The sequence below is a fragment of the Melanotaenia boesemani genome, chromosome 22, assembly GCF_017639745.1.
Source record: "Melanotaenia boesemani isolate fMelBoe1 chromosome 22, fMelBoe1.pri, whole genome shotgun sequence".
Lineage (NCBI taxonomy): Eukaryota > Metazoa > Chordata > Actinopteri > Atheriniformes > Melanotaeniidae > Melanotaenia > Melanotaenia boesemani.
The window spans coordinates 6,325,327-6,340,161 of record NC_055703.1 but is presented as its reverse complement, the minus strand read 5'-3'; the positions used below and the strand labels follow the sequence as shown (position 1 = coordinate 6,340,161).

General features: G+C 39.3%; 1 protein-coding gene across 5 annotated transcripts in view; it reads right to left on the bottom strand.

The window, feature by feature from the left end:
• The window catches only part of cdc42bpab (CDC42 binding protein kinase alpha (DMPK-like) b), an 84,065-nt gene that overhangs the window by 51,569 nt on the left and 17,661 nt on the right, over positions 1-14,835 (bottom strand). For all 5 annotated transcript variants that reach the window (XM_041975159.1, XM_041975157.1, XM_041975158.1 and 2 more), the window contains one exon: positions 597-688. In XM_041975159.1, the coding sequence (XP_041831093.1) occupies positions 597-688 (92 nt within the window). The remainder of the gene's footprint in view (positions 1-596; positions 689-14,835) is intronic.

Below are 14,835 nucleotides of genomic sequence, written 5' to 3'. Positions count from 1 at the left end.
CGTTTTCTCTTGGAGTCTTGGAACTGTTGGTGTTGTTTTTACATTTATTTTGTGTTTAAAACAAAATAAAAAAAACACATGAAGCAATAAATTGCATCTAATTTCTAATCATATTTTTACACGCTTCAAATAAACAGATTTGAAACACGATAAAAAATAAAAATGAGGAGAAGGGTGTATAAGGATCCAGATGAGCAACCAGAGGAGTGTTTGTATATATACGACACAAACTGGTGCTTGTCCTATTTCTATTCATTGAATAAGACAACGTGTAAGGTACTAAAATGCATTGCCCGTATTTTAATTATCAGCGGTTTGGGACAAATAAATAACTAAAAGACACATTAACGCTGCCTTCCACTGATTCTTTGGTCCTGCAGACAGATTTTAGCCCACCAGCAGCCAACAGTCCTTGTTCAGCAAGGCCAGGCCTTTTCTATCATAATATACATGAATAAAACGACCAAGTCATATTTTATAAGCTGTTATTACACCTGGACGACTCAAAGTGTGGTTTATGTGTGGGAAACACTGCATGCATGGTAATGGATTGCTGAAAGGTCAGATCAAGAGCAGAAAACAGATGGTAACGTTACCTCTCCGAATGCTCCTCGCCCAATCACTTTAAGTATCTCAAAGTCTTCCTTGTGCAGACGCATCTGCTTCACTTTGGAGGTGAAGGGTTTGGCTGTGGAGAAAAGGACAATAATAGTCAAGTTTAGACAAATTCAAGACGGATGTGAACAGGACATCAAACAGAAAGGACAGAAAAAAAGAGGAAAGCATGCAGGGTGAAAAAAACTTATGTTTATGTTTTTATTCATAACCAAGTCATTAATATCCTTTGCTGGATTGGAATGATGATATAGGCAGGTATAACAATCTAAACATTTCCACATGAGCTAAAAAATTACCCGGCTTATGCAAAGATACTCGTGATAGTTGTGTGGCAATTCACTAAAAACACAATGGCAACATTCCCATATCTCAGGCTCCGCACTCTTCTAAATAGCATTATCATAGTTTCAAAAACCACCTGTTCCTCTTTACCACAAATGACACCGGACGCAGAGAGGCTGAACGATAAAGTTAGGTATTGTTGTGCCTGTGGTCAGCGTTCCTGGTGGAAAAAAGGACTTGGGAGAAATCTGAGGGGGTTGCCAACGATCTCTCACAAAGCTACACTGATTTAATCTATGCTGACAAAGTCAGCATTTCCCTCATTTGTGGAAAGCTATTCAGCCACTTCCTGGTTTACATGATCCCAGCACGCCAAGGAAAACCTGAACTGGCTGCAAGTTCACCAAGGTCAGTATATTGGTTATAATGATATCACTGATTTACTGATTAGATTGAGATATGAAAATTAAAACTGGTATAACATGCATTCACATACAAATGCATCAACGTAGATAAAAAACAATAAAAACCTTCATGTATTACACAAATTTCTGTTTTTAGCTGCTGTGGCTTGTGTTTGTCAGAGAGAGAGAGGTGATCAGCAGCCAAGCTGCCATTCTGGCCTGTCTGCAACCCACAGTGGCCAAACATCATGCACAACTCATCTGGTTGCCATGACTTAACATCAACTGCAGTGTTAAAAGAGAGGACATTCTCCCACTGTGAAACAGGGAAATGCCTGCTGAAATAAAATAAACAGGTCACTCAGAGCTCAACAATCTCTCCCTCTCAGTTTTCCTCAGACTGACTGCTAACAGCTGGGCCAACGCAGTACGCCTCGTCTTCTAAAAGACCAAAATAAAAGTTAAAAAGTTCATTCATTTCCCAGCATAGTTACAGAGCAAGTAGACCAGAAACACTCTAGTTTTGTCTGGTGATTGATCAATAATGCTACATCTGGGGGGTAAACAGCTTACGGCATCATAATTATGGCAAATTAGCCTGTTACAACAAAAAAGGGACATGTTTTCTTACAGTATTCATGTGATTTAGTTTTAAATTCATTACCCAATACCAAGACATTTAGAGAAAATTATTCCGTAGCACGTTGACCTGGATTGACCTGAGTTATTACTGGAAACAACATACAACTTCTACCAAACAACGATTCAGTCCACTACATAATCTCAGCCAAAAAAGGAAATATACCAAATATTTCCCATATCAATTCAATTTAATTTAGCTTTATTTGCAACAAAGTCATCTCAAGGTAACTGAACAGAGTCATTGTAGTTTAAACTTAATCTAATTAAAACAAATCCATTACATCATCCGTATTAGTCCAATTTATAATAACTGTGTTCATATAAGCCAATTCAGAAAACGTAATTGCTTAGCTAAGGAAACCAACAGATTTAGTTGAATCTTCTTAAAGCAAAAAGGAAAACCCTCCAGCAGAACCAGAAACAAGAAGGACGGTCATCTGCCTCGACTGGTTGGGGTTGGAGAGGACAGCAAAGAGAGGTCAACAAGAACCAGAAGTCCAAGCCTGGGATATTCATTCATTCATTTTCTATACCCCTTAGTCCAACTAAGGGTCGCAGGGAAGCTGGAGTCTATCCCAGCAATTAGCAGGTGAAAGGCAGGGTACACCCTGGACAGGTCACCAGTCCATCGCAGGGCCAACATAGAGACAAACAACCACTCACACTTGCTCCTAGGAAGAATTTAGAGTGACCAATTAACCTAACATGCATGTCTTTGGACGGTGGGAGGAAGCCGGAGTACCCGGAGAGAAGCCACACATTCACCGGGAGAACATGCAAACCCCACAAAGAAAGGCCACTCTTTGCACCTCCCCCCAGTCAAAGCTCGAACCAGCAACCTTCTTGCTGTGAGGTGCTAACCACCACACCACTGTGCAGCCTAAGCCTGGGAAATCTGGTTTGAAATTACCAAGATGGAAGTAATACCATTTCCATTTTCCTCTAATGGAAATCCACCACATTTGTTTTTTTCTTCCTAGAAGTTTGTTTAAGACAGGGATACTTAATCCTGGTCCTTGAGGGCTGGTATCCTGCAGGTTTTAGAAGTTTCCCTACAGCAACACCCCTGAATTTAATCAGTGGGTAATTAGCAAACTTGAGTAGGGCTTGATATAATAAAGACTTCATCTACTGAAATAATATGATACCAGTTATACTTTATTTTTGTTGTAATGTATTTTATGTACCGGTTTATAATCTTTTTACTTTGAATTTTATTTTAATTTTTATTTCTTTCTACCTTTTAATCCTTTTAAATCCTTGTTAACCCACCACATTGACTGCAGATAAAAACTAGCTAGAAAGCTATAATCTGGTGCAATGCACCTCTACTCAGTATGAGTGCGATGTTTTTACTGTACACGGTCCCTGACAAACTCTTAAAGAAAAAATCCTCTAGCTGAATTTGAAGCCTAGTTTTGTTTTATAAGCCACTTGATGAAAATAAAAAATGTTTCTGATACCCCCCTTTTTATTTGAAGCGTAAATAGAAACCCAGCCATCTCTTTAATGTTTATTGTCCTCTGTTAAGCTTTCTAACTTCACCTAAACTGTTCTGAAAAGCAAAAATTAACTAGTCATTTAAAGGCTACAACACAATCAAATTCACTCTTTCTGAATTATACAAGTGGGAGCTAAAAGGATGGTAGGCCATAGAGTAGGGGGTGAACAGAGTCAGGCAAGCTGAGAGGGAGCAAACAGTGATTAGTGGCTGCACGCTGACTCAGGAGCTCCACTAAAACAGCCACATGAGAAATGTCTTTCATCTGTGAGCCAGGAGCCCACAGGTCCCATCCACAACAAAGTACATGTGCAAACACAGACACATGCAAATATGTGCATACACACAAGTTCTAGTTCCCCCACACCTGACACATAACTGCTGACCATGTTTTCTTCTGGACTCGTTGGAAATAAAAAATGTACTCTTATTGGTAGTCACTTTAAAAGCAGACTGAAGTCGCTCTGGGCTGTAATCTATTAACTATGTTCAATATTTTCAATACAGGTATTTTGGAAATACAAAGCCAGCGTATAGGTATGTGCAGTCAACATTTAAGAAACTAAGACTTAAACAACAGCCGCCTATTTTCACTGCCAACCCATATTTACTCTGGAAATTGGTGCGTCCGTACGTATCTTAATGACACATCCACTTTTACAAGAGGAAAAAAAACATACAATTCTGTCAAACATCTTAGCTCACTAGCAAAATATACAGGTTGACCTAAACATAGCAACTGTTGCCATGATGAGGTTGTTAAGAATCCCTGGCAACGCTTGGGAAGGTGAGCTTTTGTATGACTACTGCTCTTTGTTTGCAGAGTTTTGCAACGTGTGGGCCAAGACTGGGAAAAAATGACACGTCAGTATCATTAAATGTACCGCATGCTTTGTGGGAGAGACAACCTGCAGACAAATGATGAGTACGTACACTCGAAGGCACACATAGAGCAGCGTGCACGCTGTAAAAGTAGAGGAGTAACCCTTACCATGCAGTGAAACTGGAAAAACATGAGACACCACCTAATCCTCACGGCCAGACTGGTTTAGACCAAAAAACTGAGCGCTCATCGGGCCCTCCTCACTCCATCTCCACAAGTCAACTCAAAGCCATTTTGTGCGAAACGTAACCAGCAGCAAGTGTATTAACTCTGCCACACACACACACACAAACACACACACACAGGCCTTGGCCTTGGTCTCTCCTAAGCCATGTCTCATGGGTGTGTTTATGTGAAATATGTAACTGCAGTGCCAGGTGTAACTAGTTAGGTGTTTGTAGTAATTTGCACACCTTACAATTTCTTATGCAAATTTATCATGTGCTCTAAATAATCAATTACAACATAAAGAAGTGTTTATTTCTTTAATCCATGCATAAAAAGAAGCAGTTTCTCTTTGGTAAGACAGGACAGATGGTGCAAGAGACAAAGGTGACGACCCAAGTAGACAAAAAAGCTGAAGGCCGATCCCCACCCTTCTTGTTTTTCAAGTATTTGGAGTGTTTTAAACATCAATTGCTTGTCTAATACTCTAGAATAACTTAGATTCAGACTTTATTTTCATATAATTTTTTACTGAATATTTATACTTTATACTAGGATACATTAATAATGGCAGCCTGCTCAACACATGCAACTTAACTTGTTCTTTGTGCTGACTGTCTAGCAATCAAAGACCGTTTCCCTGACTTGTGACCAATCAGATCTTTGTAACACCAAAGCTAAAGATATCCTTCCACTCAACTTTAACCAGATTCCTGCGAAGCGCAATAAACCAAAACTGAAACAAAAGGAAACTAACAGCTGCGCGATGTTGCAACAACAAAGTAAATTCCTACAGAGTTGGTCAGAAAATTTTCACAGAGTCTGTTACAGTGAGAAAAATGGCACAATGCTCTTTATCAGGACTCCTGGACAAAACAGACATGTAAATTTAATTAAAGGGCACCATTCACAGCAGCTCTTCTGATGAATCCCAGTGTGTTTGGTGTGACATGTACTGTATCAATACTTTGGGATCAATATTTGCCACTCAAAATATCGGATTTGATACTTTATATTAGGGCTGCACGATTAATCGTTAAAAAATCTCGATCTCGATCCACACATACACGTGATCTCATTTCTAACAACAACGATTCTGAAGCATTTTTAATCACTGCTGCGTCACAAATAAACGTTTCGATTTTTTCCCCGAATTTTTTAAAGCGCCCTCAAACGCAGCACTACCGCTGCCTCCCCACCCCCTAACCAATGGTAAAGCGTTATTACTTCAGTGGAGCAAGCCCACCTGCAGTTAGCTGGTTTTTCAAAAAAGCGAGCGAGACGAGAGTAAAGCAAAGCGGAGTTCAGTCTGCAGCTGGGGGTTGAATGGATGACGAAGAGATACCAGGAGGTAGCGGCGACATTCACCCGCCCGCCCGAACCGAGCTAGTACCTGTGTATTCCTGCTACAAGCTCACCTTCTGAACGGCTGTTCAGTACAGGGGGAAACATTGTGACATGTCACCGCTCATCACTGAAGCCCCAACATGTTGACAGACTTGTATTTTTGGCCAAGAATCTTTAAGCCAATTCTGAAGTTATATTTTCATGGCCATGCATACGCTTTACGTTCTTAGAAATCTAACTGTTTAATTTATATATGATAAGGGGAATATGTTATCAGCCTCTCTCTTTTTTTTTACCTTTTGTGGAAATAGTCTTTCTTCCAAATGATAGAACTACAACTATGCATCTGCCAAAGAAATGCTCCAACAAAGCTCTCATGCAAACACAAGCTTTTTTTGAACATTTTTTTCAATAGATTGTTTTGTTTAAGTTTATTTGTGCAATAAATATTATGTGGATAAAAAAATCCTGACAGAATCGTGATCTCAATTTTAAGCAAAAAAATCGTGATTCACATTTTTCCCAGAATCGTGCAGCCCTACTTTATATATATATTGTGCTAATACAAAACGCTGACATCTTATATTGATGCTGAAAATAAACTTCAACTTAAAATAGAAAAAAGATTAAAATGAAGATATTGAGAAAATAACTCTGTTTAAAATTTTAATTGCTTATGGGTAATCTTCAGCTAAATCTATATTGTTTTATATAAATGAGCCCATGAGTTTGTTTGGCTATTGGTCAGTCGCAACAGATTATTTTACTTGCGGTCAAAATTTGACAGGAGGGACAAACCTAAAGAAAGCAAAAGTCCATTGTGGAATAAAAATAATATTAGAGGGAAAATGGTGACAAGGTCAGAAGACAGAATGAAAACAAACAACTCAGCTCGTGTGAGAAAGACGCTGATTTGGACTGAGAAAATGCACAAGTGCAGAAACTTGGACAAAAAAGAAAAAGGCATCACACGCTCAGTCAGCAGCTCAGCCAGATACAGTCAGTGTCCAAGGCTTTACATCCGCACCACACTCTAACCCCATCCCTAATTCCAGAGTGGGATGGGGGACATCTGGAAGTCATAACGGGTGAGGTAACAACACAAAAATGCTGCTTGCAAGAAAGACAGGGGATAAAGAAAAATGAAGAGAAGGATAGCAGCTTTTTAAGCTCTGACATGAAGAGGGAGAGTGGAGGAGAGGAAAAGGATCCATGGATGGCCTGGATGTGAATGAAGACGGCTCACCTGCTTCGGCCTTTTGTTGAACCTGGCTAGAAAAAAACAACTAAAATTTACTACATTTTGGAGATGTCTTAAATAATTCAACATTTAAATGATTGTAAAATAACAAGCGTTTAATATAGTCATTTTTTATTATAATTATAGTGCAGAGTAGGGCTGGGCAATTAACCAAAATTTAATCAATCATCTTGCTCATGTCAATTATTTAAATTATCTCTTAAATATATCTGATGTATATTTAAATATATTTGTAGACCATATATATGTTGTTAGTTCCTAGGTCTCTTTATTTTTAATTTTTTTATTGTTTATGTCTGTCCATTAATGTATGAGTGTTTATTACATGTTCAAAATAACCTAAACTAAGCCAAAGTAAAACTAATATAGCTAAACTGTGTGCGCTTCCTTTTATTTATTTATCTCCTCTTCTATAATATAATTATTATTATATAATAAATATATTATATAATGAAAATATTTGCAACAAAAACTTTCAGTTAGCTATGAGGGCTAAAAATAAAATAGATTATGCTAAAAAAAATTGCTAATTCATTATAATCAGGGCCACATGTTCAATTAACCATGATATTGACTTGAGGTCATGTTGCCCAGCCCTAGTGCCGAGCAATGTGTTTCCTGCATTATTTTTCAATGCAAACAAATATATACGTGACGCTTTGCAGACACCAGCAACTAATAACTTTCAGAAACCTCCCATGTTAAAATGCTTCTGGGTTTATACATGTAATTGTAGTTTTTTAACTGATAACATTTTATGTAAGTTTAAATCTGGTTTCAGAAGCAGTCGCACCACTTTGGTTGTGACAGATGATCTTTTTGTTGCCTTGGACAGAAAACACAACTGTGCTGCCTTATTTGTAGGTCTTTTAAAAACATTTGATTCAGTGGATCATCACTTATTTTAGAAAAATCTGGGAGTATTGACCTTGACCATAAAGCTCTTTAAGAGCCACAAATTGGACTTTGCTGAGATGACTAAAGGTGTGCCCGATGTGACGATTACATATATTCTTGGTGTGATTGGTTGACCTCAAATGTCCAACCAATCACACAATACTTCTTAGAGCCCTACAAGAATAAAGTTCTACTCAGCTGATGCGTTGAGAACAAGCCACATGATGTCCTCAAATACACCCAAACAAAATGATGTCATTTTGTTCTCGTGGCCCCAAGAACAAGATAAAAGTTCTTGCTTCTCGCAGAGTATTTAACAGTCTTAAGGCAAATCACGATGCAATAAGATTACAACTCAGATGGCCATGATGTGATTATAAAACCAATTTTGATGCATTATCTTTTGTCCCTGTGTAACTACTTTCCTCCACATCAAAGCTAAAACATAGCGTATTGATTTGACAATATTTCTACCAAAACTTTTACTGCATTCTTCCACATCTGACTGCGAGACATTTCTCCCGGTCAGAGTCACCTATCGTCTTACCCATGCATATGTTTTGGTTGTGGTTACCCACAATAGCCTTTGCGTTTTAGTCTGCTTCCTGAATTTGGCTCACTTGAAATGAACCAAGACCTCCATTTGATGCGGACCAGAGTGCGTTTGCACATTCACACCTCCCCAAACAAACCAGACGGTCTGAACAAATGAAGACACCCATAGAAGCATAAGTATTTATACACACTAGCTTTTTATGCTAAGGGAGTGTGTCTTGAGTTTATATGGTTATGTGCGTGCCACAGATGGTCTGGGTGCTGCACTTGAATGTTGGTAGGTTCTTCCCTTTTGGATTTCTCAGCATTGAGTTATCAAGTCACACAATCAATGCACATTGATTCCATATTTCTAATCTCAATGGCACTTCCTGGTTTAAATTTAAAAAGGAAAAAAAACTGAGCTGAAACATGTTTAATTGTTCATTTTCTATTTTTAGATTACACTGTGAGGTTAAAAACAGGCCCACACCCTTTTGCCCAATTACACATAAATACAAGGCTTTCATCTTGTAGAAATAAAAGCTGCCTGACTGCAAAAGTACTTCCATGTAAAATAAAGAGAGGATAAACGCAATAAAGTGGGGGCTGGATAAAAAGTCCGCAAAGGTCATCAAAGGGAAAAAATTAAAGCTGGGCTACTAATAGCCTTGTCCTAAAAAGGGAAAGTGTTTTAGTGCCAGAGTCAGTTCAAAAAGTTTATCCTTTTTAGAGATTCAGTTGCTAGTAGCTCAGAAACATCCAGTAAATTACCCAAATTACAGACAAAAATAGAACCAAGCCCCTTTATGTCTCAACCAGAGGTTCTTCAAGCTGCAGATGTGAGTCGAGAGGCATGAGTAGCCATGGTGAAAGCTTTCTGTAATCGTTCACTCTGTCTCATATGTCACAAACACAGCTGCTGGACACCCAAAGGTGATGTCGAAGGACAATGACAGAACCCCAAGACATATTTTTTCATGTGTGATGCCTGTTAAATTGTAATTAAATCATCTATAAGAAACAGAAATCCATGGAAGACAAATGGGGAATCACTTACATAGTACGTAAACATGCCTTGGAGCATTAAATTGCATTTAATGGTAGGCTGCACACTAGTGTCACCAGAATTCCCAATGCTGTCTGTCTGTAGTAACCCTTCACACTCCCACAGCAAACCTCAAAATTCCTCTCAGTGCTATTTTCCTTTCCTTGCCATCTCTTCCTACTTGTTTCTCACTTCATCTCGTTTCCTATATTTTTTTTACCCTTCTATTATGTTTTTTCTCTCAATCTGTGTCATTCCCGTCTTTGGTCCATCTTTCCTGCCCTGTCACACTAATAAGAGGGCAGGAGTGGTCAAATGCCTTAAACCAAACAATCTGTGCCCCGCGGCATTAAAAGGCACAAACAGGATGTTCCCAAAATATTAAGAAACCACAAACACCAAAGAAATGGAGGGAGGCAGGGCTTGACAAAACAATAGATCAGAACCAGAGTGGAACAGCTCAAAGCCTGCCACGACATGAGAAACACTGCCTCAGACCAGCAGGGCTTCATCGCTTTCTGATGTCTGTGCAGGAAGCTCTGCTGGTGCTTCAAAGAATTCTACAAGCCTGCACACCAACCTGTTCAAGCCAAGACACAAACAAGTTGATTTATCCTATTCTGTGTCAACACAACCTCCTGATGCCGTCTGCAGATAAAAAAACAAATATGAAAGGACCTTGTTACTCTGCGTTACCAAGCTTGGCTGAGGCTTTCTTGCCATTTAACACATGTGTTGAAGTTGAAGCTCCAGGTGCTGCATTTTCTTCCCCTGCTAAGCAGTAATAGAACGATGAAGTGATAAGACAGTAAAATGTCAAAAAAGCAGCGAGAGTGCTGTACTACACAAAATCGCTTAGGCAATCTTGATTAAAATACAAGATATAACAGTTGAACCATATGGACTCTACTTTCTGTATATAGTGCTTTTCTAGTCATGTTGACCACTCAAAGTGTTTAACACCGCATGTCACGTTTACCCTCATACAACACTTCTGTTACATACGAAGTGCTTCGCTCTATCACACACATTCATAACCCAAAAGACACATCAGGAGACAACATGGGGTTCGGTGGGTTCAGGACACTTTAACACACAGTCGGGGGAAGCCCGGAATCGATCCACCGACTTTCAGGTTGGCAGGCAACTGTTCTTCCTCCTGAGATACTGCAGCCCATAATTAGGTATTTATTTAAAAATATATTAGTCATTTTTTTAGTTTAAAAAAAAAGTCACATAAAAACCTTTTTTTGTCACAGTTCAGATTGATCTTATGATATTCTGAATAAATCCAGCACCATTTAACATGTTGTGATAATAATTTAGAAAACATTTGGCTTGTGTCTCCCATTCAACATGGCGTAGAAAGTTAGAAAACTTTAGAAAAACAAGATGAGAAAGAAAAGTCTCAATGGTCTAAAAAAAAAGCAATTTAGCTTTTGATACATCAAATGTTTTTTAATTGAATAAACTAGTTTTAAAAAGTACTTAAACATATTAGCTTTTTACATGTTTTTGTCTACATTAAGCCAGGGGATGATCAGCCAGTAGCAGTTTGGCACAATTCGCATTTTCAGGCTGGTTATGGAGCAGAAGTCTCCTCCTCTTTGAGGTGCTGCAGCTCAAGGACGAGCCTCTTATGAGTGATTCTGGACAGGAAGGGACCCACGGTAGCACCCGCGCCTCATTGAGAAGAGTACTAAACATTAAGTGTTTTCATGGCAGTTTCAAAGTCTCCAATAACACCAGAAAAAGTCACTAAGTTGGCAACACGGTAAACAACGGGTCCTCCAAGGACCTGCCCGCTGCAGTGCATGTTTAAAATGGGTAGAGATGGACAGTTTTTTCTGTGAACCAGCAGCCGCCAAAGTGGCATTTAAGCATCGATACGCATGCTAATTAATATCTAAGTAGAAACCAAATTTTAAAATCAATTAGTATCTGAGAATGTTTTTTTTCTTTTTTTAATTTCAATATATGGTCAAATACTTGATTTGACAATTAACTGCAACATTAAACAACATGATCATCTCTGTGTTACCAGTTGTGTGACTTATAGCCCCGTGTCCGCTGAGCGGTTTGGTCCGGGCCGGGACGGTTCGGAAGTTTTAGAATGGTCCAGCCAATTCAGGTGAGCGATCCCACTGCAAGTCCGACTGCCACTGGGCATGCAGGGTTTAGACTAAATGCCTTGAGTGGCGTCCTACTAGTGCGACGACAGCAAATGTGACACTACAAACAGCCAATCAGCAGCTCGTGTTTGTTCTGCTTGACTTTTGGTTCTTTGTACGAATGATATGTGTCGCATGGTACGACCAGACTGACTGTTGTTTGCAGGCATTCTTTTCATATTATCTTTCAAAGGTCCAACTGAACCATGAACTGAACATCAATGTTGTGTTTGTTTCACATTTGCTATTGTCATGATGTTTTTCTGTCCGCCAACGAATGGATTTTATCAGATGCCAGTAGCTCCGCCTTAGCCGTACCACAGTATTTTCCTATGGACCCTCAACTGAAGGGGGTCCACAAATGGTACAGTCCGGTTGCATGCTTTTTAGTTGCAGAGGCTGCAAAAAGTAGAACTTCTGAAATACAGCAATCATTGAAATGCCCCTGCTTGTACCATTTTATGTCAAATTGTCTTTGCAATATCAATAACTCTTTTATACACAATAAAGTGGCTGTAAAGGTGTGTTAGCTGCCATCAGTACATATGTGAGGTCTGCTACCAAAACAGTACCACAATATTAGATATCAAATAATTCATTATTTAAAAATGTTGATTTGTGAACCCCATTTTGGACACCGAAACAGTTTGACTGCAACATTCTCATGAAAATTACAACATGGGATGTTTGCCCTCCATCCAACTCTACTTGGAAAGAGATGCTTGCTCTGGAAGAGACCGCTGGAGAAACACTGACAGCTGTATGAATCTTCATCTTTCACTGCCAGCTAAAAACCGCTCGATCCCAGGAACAAATGATTTCACAGCAGCCTCTTAGTGCCTTCACGGGCCAGAGCTCCTACATCAGCCCGAAAGGAAAAACACTAACATGGTGGTTACAAGAGCCAGAGCTAGGAATACCGGGCATGTGTTGTGGGAATGTTCAACAATTCCAACATTATTTTCCAACACCAAGAACTTAAAAATTCCAGTTGGCACAGTAAACACAGAAGAATGTAGCTGTACTGTGGTACCTTGTCAACTTCCACCAGCACTTCATAAATTTTTACAGTCATTTAAACAGAAGACTTTACTGCCAGCGATTCTCTGACACCAACATGTCACAACATCCTGACAGATATTACAGCACAACCTTTCTATTGCCTTTTCTGGGCTCATCCTCTCTTGGATTTTTCCCTCCTCTGGATGTGGAAAATGAAGGGGGGGGGGGTTTGTTTTCTGTGCTGCAGCTCTCTGTGGCTCAACTGGCACAGCCCAGCACTGACATTGCACCATTTAAGGTTTGATTCCCATCGGGACCACCCATACTATAAATGCATCCAGACAAATGGATGAACGCAACCACTTGTCCGTTTATTTAGAGCTTTACAGCAAAATTTGAGCACAGGACAGAAATGGGGATACTGGGATGGACCTGGCAGAGACTGGGGGGCAGAATAAAGAAGAAGAGCGAAAGAAGAGGATGTCAAAACAAGCTAGGTGGTGGTGTGATAAGAAAGAAACAGCAGCAAAAAGATTATTGAGCAAACACTCATGCTAAAGTAAACTACTAACAGACTTCCACTCCCACCTTTGATATCACTGAAAACAACCATTTACTCAACATGAGCCAGGTCGTCTTATTTCAACATAAAGATGTGTTCAGCTGCAGGGTCCCTGTGGCGATATGTGTCATGACAGGAAACCTAAGATCCCTTTCATTCACGGGAAACCTGCCCAGCTAGGTGTGCTCAAGCTGAGGCTGACAGGAAGGACCTGAAGCTAAACACACGGGTGACAATACAAACAGGAAAAAAAACAAGCTAAATTTACACATTTGGAAGTTTATACGTGATCATTTGTAAATTAAGCAGTTTTTGGGATGCATTTAGTTGTAAAATCTAATAAATGATGGCCACCAAATACCGTGACTTAAAAAAAAGCTCAGAACTTTATCTTGTGCGGGCAGAGTCCCTTAAAGAGGAAGACTGATTCTTGTCTGAATCAATGCCTCTTCTGTGTACAACTGATTTTACAGTAGAAGTCGTTAAATGGGGCATCTACCATTTAGCTTTTCAAAAGGAATGAAGGGAGTAATTATGGAAGTAGATAAATTAGAGCCAGCGAGTTAAGTGAAAAACAGCTCAAGTCACTGAAATAAGACTCTTCACATGACCCCATGACCCTTCTCCGTATCAAATATAGCTTTATGATCAAATGATAATTAATAAAGACAAATAGATTTGTTCATTTCTAGACTGGTTTGCTGTTATTTTGCTGGGTGTACATTCCCGCTGCTAAGAAAGATGTGGACTTATTTCTGACTGAGGAGTCTAACCATCAACATTTACAAAAGATTAGAAAACTGCAATAAAGCTTCAATTCTCCGCATCACAGACTCTGAATCAATATCACTCTGATTTCCAATGTTGTAAAGGTCTGCTCTGCTGATTCAGATTTTTTTCTTAAACAGCATGTAACTGTTTTCACAGCTGGGTTTCCAACCTGTCCACTGGACTGGATCAGGCCTGTTTTGAGGGAGGGAGGGTGGATGGATGGCAACTTTGACTGTACCAGATAACTGCCTTTTCTTTTTTTTTCTTTTTTTTTAGAAATCCAGCGTTTTCTGTTTACTGAATGAAGGAACCATACAAATAAAACAATAATTTTATTTTATGGGGTCATTACATAACTGATACCCAGTTTTAGAAACCGATTATACAAGAAAAAGAAAAAAATCTATAGCCTATAGATATACTTCAACACTGTGATGGTGTCTTTTTCTGCTACAAAAGAGCAACAGATAGGCTGTCAAGTTAACGGTTGCCAAAATCTGGAGAAAACCACTAGATTACAACTTTCTGTTCCCAAAATAAATGGAGGGGAAAGCAGTGCTGTGTTATGTATACACTCCCCCTCTGCTGCAGCCATGTATAACAGACACAACCAGGTCCCTTCACTGAAAAAAGCTAGGCTACTAATTACAATGTCCAAAAGAAAGGTGTCCGTGCTTGGACTTGTTATCTAAAGCATCCTGAAAATATGCGTCTGACAGCAGCTGGACGTGTTAGGACACGCTGCCT